Raw genomic sequence first — 13147 nt, forward strand, 5'->3', positions numbered from 1 at the left:
AACAGATCTGTGTTTTGACTACTTATTTTTCCAATTTCTTATTTGAAACACAAGCCAGGACACCATATAGACCAGAATGAGAATGAAGGAAGAAAGAAATGTTAACATCTGTTCCTGAAGCTGATTCTGAGACAAAACTTCTCAGCTTTGCACAAAAGGAGTTTGTGCAAAGGAGGAGCAGATTCTGAGAATTAAACACAAAAAACCCCAACCAACTTAGACATTCATTACATTCTCAACTGTGTAATTCACAGAAGTTCAATTTTAAGTATTTGAGTCTTACTTTGAAGATTTTGTGAGAGCTTCTGCTTATCTCCAGAACTGGTGACCATCTTATCTCTACTAAGATATGAAGTCTTGGCATATGGCTCACACTGAAGAACACACAGAGTTTGCAGACAGAGGCATCTCTATGGCAGATCCCCTTAGGAACCCAGTCAGGCTGGTATTCAAGCACAGGAGAAATGCAGGGACTACAGTGGGCTGGTGGATCTGATATGTGGTATTCTGTGCCTAGCCATGCTTGGTTTCAAATGCTTCACTGCTAAATGAGTGCTTTCCCATCAGATGAAGGCAAGGTTGGTAAGGGAAGAAGGAGGTGGGAAAGAAAGTTAGGGCCTAATGCTCCTTTTCAGACACAGGTCACTGCAGAAAAGGAACTCAAAGGTCACGGGTAAGAGCACGCAACAGGAGCTGAATTTTGTCACCCAGAGGTGAAAGTAGTCATGGAAGGAAGGGCTCTTCTTCCTTTTGACTTTGTCCTTCTCCCTTATAAATATCTAATTCTCTTGTGTGCAGTGACATAGCTTTAACTGGGGGTGTTGATATGGCCTTAGCCCAATTCTGCTTGCTTTTGAGAGGCAGAAGAACCAGATGCAGGCTTGTGAACGCTATCCTTGAGCTACATGCAGACCCTGCCAAACTTACAGGTCTTGAGGATTTGGGGTCCTGAGTGCTGCCTATGGATGTAGTAATTTTATGCTGCATGCCTCAGTGTGTGTTGTCACAAATGTTGTTAGCAGGCCACCACTTCCAAACACGTGTGTATTTTTTACCCACGCATCTCACGGGTCAGACTTCTCTTAGGAGTGCTTGCAGAGACTGCAGTGGCTGAACCAGCAGTGATAAAACTTTATTTCTTCTAAGTAGTATGTGTGTTTGATCATTGTTTTCAGAAAATAAAATAGCATGACCTTGTATTAACTTCAGAGTTGAGCTATCCAGACGATCTGATGCTCCTCTGGACTCCGTGGAAAAGTGGCAGTCGGCTGGCAAGAGGGGAGCAGCTCCTGGAGCAGAGTGAGCTGGCAGCCCTCTAGTGGGGGTGAGGAAAATGAAGGGGACGAGCAGCTCAGCAAGAAGACATAAAAGTCAACTGGAAACCGCTCAAGGAGAATCTGACAACAACTACAAAACCCAACAAAATTTGACAACAAGGTGGCAGAGAGCTGTCTTTCCTGAAAGAGACTTGCTGTAGTTACCTAGAGAGGCGCTGTTCTGGTGGGTGGAGAGGATAAAGAGTCAGTCAGTCAAATGTGTGAGGCAGGGAAGATGGTGTCTGAAAAAGCTGGGTAGGTCAGACCACAAAACCAAGCAGCTCAGGACCAAGCTCCAGCAGTATGAGTATGTACTGTAGGAGTGATTCATCCTACTTAGTCTCTCAGCCTTTGCCAAATTATCATTTAGGGGCTTTTTGACTCAGAGGTGAAAAGAGCTCTCCAGTTTTCTCCCATAAACCTGCCCCTTCTTTATAAACACAAATTGCTAAACAGGTCAAGTGATACTCCCGGTAACTGAAGAGCAGAGGAGTGTAGCTTTGCTGAACAGTGGAAGGGGAGCTGGGCACCCTTGTCTGGCGTGCTGTAGCAGGCAGAAGTACGGGACACCAGCTCCAGGCCAAGGGTGCTGGACAACAGCTCTTGGCCCTGTGTCTTGTAAGGGAATTCATGCAAGACTAAGGCCAGGGTTGCAGCCATACATGGCTGTGGTCTGCAGTTTGGCCAGGAAAAAAAAACAGCCAAGGCGCTTGAGGTTGAATATAGTGGTACAATCAAACATGAAAATGGTAATAGCCAAGGAACAGGCTGAAGTGTCAGTCTTCACCAGCAGTGTGGATAGAGGAAACTGAGCTGGAGGGAAGTGCAAAAGAGCCCTGGCAAAGATGCGGCCAGGAGAGCACAAGGCTGAGGTGAAACCTGTGTCAAAACAAGATTGCTGTTACTGGCTTGCAAAACCAAAGAGACAGATGTCTGAGAACACTACAAAGCTGAATTAAGGGGCGTAATGAAAGGAAAAGGGAAGAGGGCAGGTAGCCTTCAGGGCTAAAGAGTGTCCAAAGGGACCTTGGCATCTGCGTGTTGCTTCTCAACTGGCACATCCATCCTGAGCCTTTTCAGGGGGCTGAATTCACCAACTCCTTTGCATCACTGCTTGGTTGGCTCTAGCTGCTATTGTTGCTCTGGAGCAGCACAGAATTATGCAAGAAGATTTTGCTGTTCTAATTAGTCTACCCTAATTACAGTGGTGTGTTGGTAATTATTGATGATTCATAAACTGCATGGGCTGTAAGTCTGCAGCCATACTGGGGTAAAGACTTTTGTACTGGTGATTAGAAAGGTGAAAATTCAATGAAGTAGTAATGCATTTTGCTTAATGGCACTGCTATGATAGTAAAGTAATTGGTGATCACTGGTTTGGACAAAAGCATAAGAGCTAAGAAAGTGCTATTGACTTTGTTTAATTATTTGTTTCATAGCTGATTCCTGGGGAGATTGCTTAGGAGATTACAATGATACTGAAAATAATATTGGGAAGTTAAAAATGTTAAAACAAACTTTTGTTTTCCCACTGGTTTTATGCTTTTATTTTTTCTGTGTGGTTATTTCTTTGCTTTCAATACAGTTCCTGTTCCTCTGCTCACTGAAATTAGGGGTTTTCTCACTGGCCTCTTTGGAATCAGGCTTGTCTCTGCATGTTTTACCAGAAAAGTCTGTTATGAGCTACTACACTAATTGATTTAGGTTGCAGATCTATTAGCAGTCCTTCCTGGCAGTCAGTCAAATAATGAGAGCTTTATTCAAATTGGAAATTATCAGCAATGTGATATTCACTTAAGTGAGGAAATGAACAGAGGTATGGTCATGGTATCACTAATGCGCAACGTCCACATGATCAGATGCTCCTGGGAGTTCCGAAGATGTGGAATTAGTTCCTTCAGGCAAATGAGAGATCTGTAGGACGTTTGTGAAGGCCAGGAACACATGTAATTATTTTTGCTGCCTCTTTTAGCTGAGTTTGACAGAGAAAAGTGAATCAGTCACTTATACCCACAGGAATTTGGGAATATAAATCCAAGGGTCTGATTCAGGTTGTGAAACAAGACTCAGAAATCAAAGGCCAGAAAGGAGGATGTCAGACATATTTTTTGCAATATCTAATGAGAAGGTTTATTTATCTTTCCCATATTCAGGTTCATTATCAACCTTAATTTGTCCCATCTGTTTCTGTGCATTGTATAAGTAATGAAGTTGAGCATTTTAGGAACTCAAAGGCAATACATAGCAATCTTTCAGGTAGAACAGCACCTATTCTGCATCCCTCTGTGGTTCTGACCCCATCAAGTCTGCACTGAGCAGGATAGGGACACATTCACCTACATCAGGAGTCTCTGATTTTCTAATTTTCACCTAGCTTTCCTGCTGTTAGGAAAGGCAGGAGCACCCTGAATCTGGAAGGAAGGGAGGAAGAGAAAGACCCTGATTTTCTTGTCCTTCTATTCAAGTGTTTCCTATTCATTCATGAGGCTGACACAGAAACAGCCGGGAGAAAAACTCTGAGTCAGAGTCTGAGTGAGTGGATTATTTTGTTGCTGTTGTTTTAAAATAAACAGGATAAGAAAAGTGGCTAATCTATAAAGTAATCTCTGTAAAGGACTTGATAGACTTGCCTGCATTGATTTGTGTCTTGGACACAGTTATTCCATTTTTGACAATACAGAGTGACTAATGCTGGATATCTTCTGAAGTAGAAAGTGGAAGGCATTCATTTACAATGTGAGTTCCCTGATATTTCCCTAGCATTAATAAACGGAGAATAAAATAAATATCTGTGTCCAAACATACATGAATGTGTCTGTATTCTTCTTGTGCTGAAGAATCTCATGCTTCTGATCCACACCTTCTGAGACAGTTTGAGCTATGTATTGTCAAAAAACACGCTTTTTCTCTGAGACTGACTGAAGTCTGTTGTGTAGTCTTACAGATTTGTCTAATGAGATCACTTCAAAACATTTTTTTTTTAATCAAAGTGTATGATGATAAAATATTTATTCAAGAGTTTCCTATTGAGTACCATTGGAGTGTGAATGTGCTGTTTTTCTCTTTTGGTTGGGGGGAATAGGAGCTGTGAGCTTTCAGAGAGCTGTTTCTTTCACTTACTCTTAACTCATGGTTGATGATGGGTGCTAACTTCCATTTCTGTTCAGATATGCTTACAGGCACTAAGCTGCATTCTGCTGCGGCAGGAGCTCAAGTGGGAAGTGAAGCTTTTCTGTGAGAAAAGGAGAGGTTAACTACACTTATATTGGGGGCAGTTTTTGCTTTGGAAAACAGTGGCAGGCTTTGTAGTTTAATCTTTTGGAGTGCTGCCCGTTACCACCTTCTGACGTACGTTGTTGGGCTGAGAAGAATCGATGCGCAGTGGCGCGTGAAAGTCCAACGTGTCAGCTGTAGCTGTACATAATGCCACTGTCTCACGTGCAGGCAAGGCTGTTAATGCTTAACACAGTATTGTATTCTCTCAAGGAAAGAGTAGAATACTGGGAACTTCGTCTGTTTTAAGTGTTTATACTCATTCCTTTGAAAAATACATTTTTTAAGGATTAAGTATTGCCCATATAAAAGGCTCAGACTAATGAGCGCCACAGAGAAAAATGCCACAGAAATAAGGTTCCAGCATTCCTATGTGCCAGGGAATGGCCATGGGAATCTGCCTACAATTAGGGTTTTGGTCAGATTACAGGTCTTGCAGGGTGATTGCTTTAACTCCTCTACACCTGGGGCACTTGGGGTAGCTGGTGACCACTAGAGCAAGGAATCTGCCCTTTAGGAGACTGGTAACTTGGAGCTAATTCTCCATATGCATGAACATTTTAAGGGTTTAAGGACTCTTCTCTCTAAGTATGTGCACCTGTGTGAGGGCATATGTATTGTTCTGTTGCTTAACAACCTTCTGTAGCTAATGGTCTGAAGTGAAACAAACCAGTAGTGTACAGGAGAAGTGTACTGAAATGTATCAAGACGCAAAAAGTACTAACGTAGTCCAGCTCCTAAGAAGTATAACAAACAAAGCAGCCACAGCCCACATGTACTGGCTTTCTTGCAGCAGGTTTCAATTATGATGTGCTATCACGTCTTCTGAAAATGTCGTGGCTCACATGGTAGTGATATTTTTACCTGAAAACTGAAGGCTATGGTTCTGGAAAACAACTTTCAATCTGCAACCCAGACAAGTTCCCTTTTCTCAAAAGTCGCTTCTTTCCCTATCAATCCCACTAAAACATTATTATTCAGAATATGTCACAGGACCTATAAAAAAAGTTTTGTATTACATTCTAATGAATAGCTTTTGGCCAGAGGTAAATAGCTTTCTAGTCTCCAGCAAAAACAAGTACTTCTATGTAATCTAGGTACTCTGCTGGGGAAAGAGGGAAAAGGAAGTGTGTGTTTCTTGCTTCCTTTTTTAAAACCCTACCATTTTTAACTTACAGGCAAGTAAAAGAAAAATAGGGATTTGGTAAAGATGATCATGTAAGATGCACTTCAAAGTAAAGAAATTAAGGCTGCTATTCATTTACCAGTCTGCTTTTTGGTGTCTTTCATGGTTCTGTTTGATCTTTGCTTCTTGTATGTAAAAGGCTACCTTCTTAAGAACCAGACTGACAAAAATATCTGTAATACTTCTCTTCTTTAGCAGGCTTCAACTGCAGAAGTACAAGTTGGGCCCATGAGACTGACACAATACCCAATTCAGGTAAGATGCTCCTTCAGTTTCTGAGAGAGCCAATTCAGTATTGATAGATGAAGAAATTAAGGTTCAAACTCTTCAGTTAACTATAATACTTTATTTCACTTGTACAAGGATTGTGAGAGGGATAATGTTTGTTTTGTGTATCCGGTTGCTTGAGAAGATCTACAAGTAAATTAACTCAGTAAATAAGACCTTTAGATTTCCATTAACATCCCCTCATTCCTTGTATCTGTCCAACCAGTAGGAGTGTGGGTGTATGTGCATCAACCAGGGAAAGAGCTGCCTCTGTGGATATTAAAAACTGTTCAGTTTTGATATACCAAAGCTGAGAGCTTCATGAAATTTAGGTATATGTTCAGTTTTGCTGGGTTTTGCACAACAGGACAGAGAACTGTAGCAGGACAGAGAACCATGTTTTCTGGACCATCAATCCAAGAAATCGCCTCCAAGAGGACAGGTTCAAATTCAGCTAAGGAGCAGCAGCTCTTATCCATACATGCTTCATTTTCTGTACATTTTGTTCCCGTGACAGTATCAGATGCCAAGTGTTATTTTTTTGAGCTTATAGTGGGTGTTGGAACTCTCGGATTATAGGAAATTAAATAGCCTTTTAGCCTTTAACATTGTTTCAGTGATACGTAATTCATCTGAATTAATTGATGGGAAGGTTAATTCTGTAAAATACAGACATATTTAGTCACCAGTCACCCTTTCTCTGAAAAACCTATGTGTGGAAGAAAAGCATCATGAAGCTTTACATTTTTATGGCTTTATGTTCAGTCTTAATGATTACTCAATCTGATGAAATTACTTGTTTATTGTAATAAGACTGTGGAGTAGTGACTTCAACAGCAGAACAACCTTCAGTTTTGCAGGGAATCTCAACAGAGGAGTGTGGAACTTTTCACAGAAAAATGTTTTTAGATCATGTTCATCTTCAGAAAGATTATCCAGAAGATATTTAGCAACTACAAATACTCTCAGTGTTTTTGTCAGGGTATTACTTTGTAGACTTTAATTTGCCCAAGGCAACGTTGGATTTTTGTTGTTTTAAAAACTGACATTCTTCTTGGTATCTTTTCAGATGGGGGTGTTATTTTGTCTTTACATTTCACAACTGAGAATCTGTGTATGAAAATAATCTGTTTTAGGCAGAAATTATTAAGTAAATCATTAAATGAAGAATTTTCCTTAAAGATGTTGCCATACATTAACTTCTTAACAATTAAATAAAACACTTCATGTAAACCTGCCTTGCTTATTTGTGGAACAAGCCACATTACCTCAGATAGTTTGGCAAGTAATGCACACATCCCCACATTTACAAAATGTGTGGTAATCTTTTATTCCATCTTGACAATACAATTATGTGTTTCTCTGTGCATTGCAAACAGCTACTGAATATCACATTTTAAATGTCTATTTGTGGATGATTAATCATGTTTACAATTATCTGAGAAGTTAGGTTTCATTTGTTAAAACAATTGCCACTGGGCTTTTCTTAGCAAACTTCATTTTATTCTGCTGTGTTTTATGCTGTTTTGGGACACCTGTGCCAGCCTCAGAATGGCACATATTTTTTGTCTGAGAAGTGACCTCACTTGTGCCTGTGACCTGCCGTAAAACCATTTAATAGATTCCCCACTGGACTTGATGACCATATATGTCAGAGTACAAACTGGGTTTCGTTTGTACAGAATTGTGACCCAGGTCCGCTGGCCTTAAGAGGCAAAGGGAAGAGTCCAAAGCAAACCAGCCAGCTCCAACCCTCCAAACATCCCATATACAGGTTGCACAATTGCCTCAGCTTTGCACCAAGGCTTGTAAAGAGGAATGGTTTGATTTCAGAAGTGACCGTGCTGAAAGTGCACAAAAATATGCTTTCTCCAGGGGACGCTGGAGGTGTGGTTTCCATAAACAATTAGTGCACATAAAAAAGGTGTTGGATCCTCTTGCCGAAATTTTTGCTCACAAACGTTTCAATGTGTTCCTATTCAAATGCAGCATTTTCTCACCTTTTAGGACATTTATTTGCAATCATCTCTTTCACAGCATCGACACTGTGTTCTTCCCTGATGAGCTGCAAATGAAGCACGATGGCACACAGCATTTCGCTGTTCCCTCATACCAATATAACAGGGGTATCTCTGTAACTTTATTCAGAGATACTATGTCTCTTCCACCTTGAGAGTCTCTTGCTGGGATATGATGATTTGAAAATAATTAAGTAGCTTCTTAAGTTACTGTACTTTTATTTTTCCTTTTGGTAGCTTGTTGGTCCTCAGCTGATGTTTCCTGTATTTCAAACTCTTTAAAGCAAATTTCTGTCCATTTTCTGTATTTGTATAATAAACAGGGAACTAGATGTGCAATAGTTGTGTGAAGCAAATACTTAGAAAGAGAGTAAAAATTTCAGTACATCACCAAAATTGGAAAGGCCTCTACAGAGAAAGCCCATGGTATTCCTAAACTAAGGCAATACTGAGTAAAATTATCTTTTTACAGTAACATTGGCAAATCATGCAACAAAAAAATAACTACATGAAGTTTTTTGGCCTGGAACACAGATGGAATTTAGGCATTTCCTTGATCATGTTGTTTATATGGACTATTATATTTTTGTCTTGACTTTGTTCAAATATACTTGTTTGTATTGTTCAAATATACTCCTAGTTCCATCATGTTTTGATGATTTATGGTAAGCTCCATACAAATGTTAATGAGAAAGTCTAGTAGTAATACTTTAAAACAACTTTTAAAATTAGTATTCTCGGAAGGATTTGTGCACTGACAATCAGCTACCAGGGAGAGATTGTATGGTTTAATTAAGCTCCATTATTTCAGAGCTGATAAATTATTGCATTTTGCCATCCTTTATTTCCAAACTGGGAGTGCTGAGAGAAGGAAGATATGAAAAAAAGCACCACCCCCGCCCCCCTCAAATTTTCTTTCCCCATAACATTTCAAACCAGGAACAAAATAAAACTAATGGCAGTTGGAACCAAATAGAAGATTGTATCAGAGTAGGGAATTCACTCAGGAATTAGAAAATCTGCAGCTTGGCCACGTCACTGCTTTCCAACTCTTTGATGGCTGTGAAAAAACCCCAGGGATTAAAAAGAGTGACAACAGTTACCTTTGATGTTAAGTGTCAGTAAACCAAATCTGCTTATTGATAACTGCAGTCAGAAACCTTCCAATACATTGAGACTTTTACCTTCTTAATATTTACAGAAATTGCGAGCATATAATTTTCTTCCATTGTTTAATGAAACTCTGACTGTCACAGTAACAATGATTGATTTTTTTATTGTTTAGAATTCAGTAATCCAGGCAGCTAAAGATAAGAAGAAAGCTATTGTCACCTTTTCTAGCTTCTAGACTGATGGTGCTGAAATTCATATGTTGACACCACAGCTGCATAAAGCAAGGCAGATAAAGGTTATTGGTCTTTCCTACAGGCACTTGGAGCAAAATTTTTCATATTTTTCATGAACACGTTGTTTCGCTAAAGTCAGGGGATGACTTTTATTTGTGAAATGAACAGGATTTTGCTTTGTACATGACTAATCTCCGGCTGCTGACTTTTTGTGAAATTTTAATAGCTGTGGATAAACTTTTGACTTTTTGAGGCCTTCTTTTTCACAGCATATTTGCACTAAATTAGCCATATTCTTCGTCTGACACATGAGGTAGCACGGTTTGTTATCAGTCGCTATGGTAAATATGTGCAACTGTAGTGGGGAATGTCTGCATGACTTGGGTTAATAAATGGATACTGATAAATTGTGTGTTATGGGGAAAAAGTTATTCTCTCTGAAAAACACTTTCTTTTACATGAGAGGCACAGAAATACAGCTGTTTTCACCTTCTATTCTGTGTGTCAGCTTGCAAACAGGCTTCCTACAGCATCTCCTTGATCTTCAGAATGTCACCTCCCTACACTTCCTACCTGATCTTGTGTGAGCAGCTCCTTAAGTGTTCAGTTGAAATTGTCTAAACTTCTTTATATGCTTAGGGACAGTTTGGTACAATTTATTGGGTAAAAATGTATCACATTTGAATATTTTTTCCTCCTGTACATACCTGCTTGCCTGTTGTTTTTTTCAGCTTTGAAATTATATTGGTTAACACCATTTTTTTGTGATTAAAGAAGGAGAAGACAGATAAAACTGTGTTAATTTTTTACCCATGTCTTTAGGGATGATAGGTGGTAATTAGGGCAGCTGTATTTCAGACATTCCTTTCAATCAAAAGTGTATAGCTGGGGTGGCCTGATGAGAGTGGCAATGATGTTTGAATACTCTGGCTGGTTGCTGATTGAATTGGAACAGGAGCTAGGAAAAAATCATCATGTGGCAAGCTGGTTTTGTCCTAAACTTTTAAACAGTCTTTATTTAAAACCATTAACTATGTATATAGTTAACTATTGTTAACTATTGATTATCTGTTGATAACTGCAGTATCCATTAAGAAAGACGTACTACTGCATTGGTTGTTTTACAACCTGTGGTTCAAGCTTCCCACTTTTAAAGCAGACTTTAAATCTTCCAAAGGGCAGAAGTATTTGTTAAGACTTGCTCCATGCAGAAGACTGCTTTACGTGCTTAATGTGGTGCTGCTGTTTTTCATCCTCTGCAGGTTTTGCTAATCTTTGCAAAAGAAGACAACCAAAGCAATGGTTTCTGGTGGGCTTGTGACAGAGCAGGATACAGGTGCAATGTTGCCTGGACTCTGGAATCAGCACTTGAATGTTTCCTGGATAAGCACCAGGAAATAATTGTTATAGATCACAGGAACTCCAAGTATTTTGATGCAGAAGATATCTGCAGGTAAGCTAAAGCACCTTATGCTTCTCTTAAGATTTGGAGTGCATTGTATGAAACCAAACCTCCTAATCTGAAACTAAAAAATAGGGGGGAGGGAAGAGACGAAAGCAGCAAACAAAAAATGAACACCTAAAATTGTAGTAAAATGGAGGTTTGGGGACTGAGGCCAGGAGGTTTGTGTACATCTGTAAGAGGATAACAGTATGAAAACTACACTATGCCAAAGCTGAATTGTAGAATTATCTCTAGGTCATGGGGTTTCTATCAGAACATAAGCCAAAGTTGTTGTGACACTATTCCCTGCTGTGGGTGCTGCTTCTTTCCTAGACTACTGCTGCAGCAAAATCTGAAGCTGCAGACTTCAAAGGAATGTGTGCACAAGGTCAGGCACTGCCAGTTCTTCACAAAAGTTTGCATCACTCTTCTAGTCCACATGGTTGTGTATAAGCTGCTTTAAGATTACAAGTGCTTAGTATTGGGATCCTTTCCTAAAATACACTGCTTCAGCTGAAGCATACCATTTGCACCATTCTGTGCTTCTAGTCTGCCATGAGCTGAAATTTGCCCTGTTTATGTCAAGGGGCATTTTAATGCTCAAATATTTGTGCTGGTCTAAATTCTTCTAAAAGACCAACAGATAAACATAAAGATTGTTTATTCAGAACAGTGTAATATGAGTGAAAAAACTTATCATTAGCCAGTAAAACACAAACAGGGTGTTCTTCTGATAGCTGGTCATATCTTTTTTGGTTTCTCTATAATATGCAACATGGTAAAATTTTGTTTATTCAGTATTTAATGAACTGTACTCTTTTGTAATTTGCTTTGCCCACTTTTCTTACTTTCATGCCTTGAAAGCACTTCCCACCCTCTAAACAAAATTTTGCAATGTCTAGAAGGACAGTGGTAAATCTGAGAGGGGGTAGAGATCCTTGTTTAAATTAGTCAAGGGCGTTGAAGATGCTTTGCATGTACTGACCTTTCTCAACTCACGCATTCAGGGCAACATGCCCCAGATAAACTGAGTACACAGGGGAAACCTTTGCTAGGTCATAAGAGTGGGTCTGAAAAGTGATGTTTGTACACTGAGGTTTTGGAGCTTTTGCCTTCTTACCTGCATAGAGCAAAGTGAGAAACCTGGTGCCAAAATGAAAACGGTTTGTCTAAATGGGGATAGTTAGGTTTGGCACTATCCTATTGTCTAGCCTCAGTGGTGTCTTTCAGTCCTGACTTTCATTTATATTTTCAGTGAAGGTACTCAGAGCAATATTGAGAAAGCATTCAGTGCAACTGAGAAATTATTGTTTCCTCAGGTCTATTCGTGCCACAGAGCTATCAGAGCACACTGTAATACTTGCTGTGGTTCCACGCACGTAAGTATTACTGGTTTGTGAAAGATTTTCATTTTACTTTATAAGAACAGTAACCTAGTCTATAACAGAAAGTATCTTACTAGCATATTTAACAGAGTAAATGTAGTATTTTTCACTTGAAATGGGCTAGTCATATTTGATGTTTTATTTGAGTTTTTGACGTCTTTCCTTTAGTGCTGACTAGTATTTCCCTGTCACCTTCATGATGGGTTTTATAGTAAGAAAGCCAGACAGATATGTGTTTTTTCTGAGAGGAAAGGAAAATGCAAATCCAAACTAGAAAGGTGTGTATTACTTTTTAAAGGAAATAACTAGATAAATAACAAATTGTTGTTTATTGAACTGGGTGATGGGACAAACTTCAATCCAGTTGATGCTACATTCACCAGAATGTTGTCCTTAAACCCTTATTCAGTAATTCATAACCTATGCATTCAGGAAGAATTCTTACTGACTTAAATATATATTTGTCAAATATCTTCAAATACCCTTGTTAGAAAGTACACACCACTGAATCCATTACAATTTTTTATTCATTTCCTAAATCAATTAGAATATGAGGAAATAGAGTGGCAGGAGAACTATTACTACCAAGATTTGAAAATCAATTAAATTTGCTGCTGAACAAGATTTTGAAACTTAGCTTCACCTTTGTCTTAATAATATTTTTTTAGATTATTTCTCATAAGATATCCCAGAATGTCTTTTTTATCTTCTTCATACTTTTTTTTTTGCAAACTCCTTCCGTGTATGTAAAGAGATACAGAACTTCTCTGGAGGTTTGCTGTAGAGTAACTATCAAGCTGTATAGAAGCTGCAAATACCTATAATAGAAGACTGTAGCACCAGCTTCTCTAACAGTATGATTTTTTGGATGTATTTAAGGAAAAGCTCTTCTCACTGAGTTAATTACGTTTA

General features: G+C 39.1%; 1 protein-coding gene across 1 annotated transcript in view; it reads left to right on the forward strand.

The window, feature by feature from the left end:
- PDE8B (phosphodiesterase 8B) overlaps positions 1 to 13147 on the forward strand; it is a 70310-nt gene that overhangs the window by 23733 nt on the left and 33430 nt on the right. Inside the window, exons 2-4 of the mRNA XM_050986681.1 lie at positions 5971 to 6030; positions 10669 to 10859; positions 12170 to 12229. Coding sequence (XP_050842638.1) covers positions 5971 to 6030; positions 10669 to 10859; positions 12170 to 12229 — 311 coding nt within the window. The remainder of the gene's footprint in view (positions 1 to 5970; positions 6031 to 10668; positions 10860 to 12169; positions 12230 to 13147) is intronic.

Source organism: Serinus canaria, chromosome Z, assembly GCF_022539315.1.
Source record: "Serinus canaria isolate serCan28SL12 chromosome Z, serCan2020, whole genome shotgun sequence".
NCBI lineage: Eukaryota > Metazoa > Chordata > Aves > Passeriformes > Fringillidae > Serinus > Serinus canaria.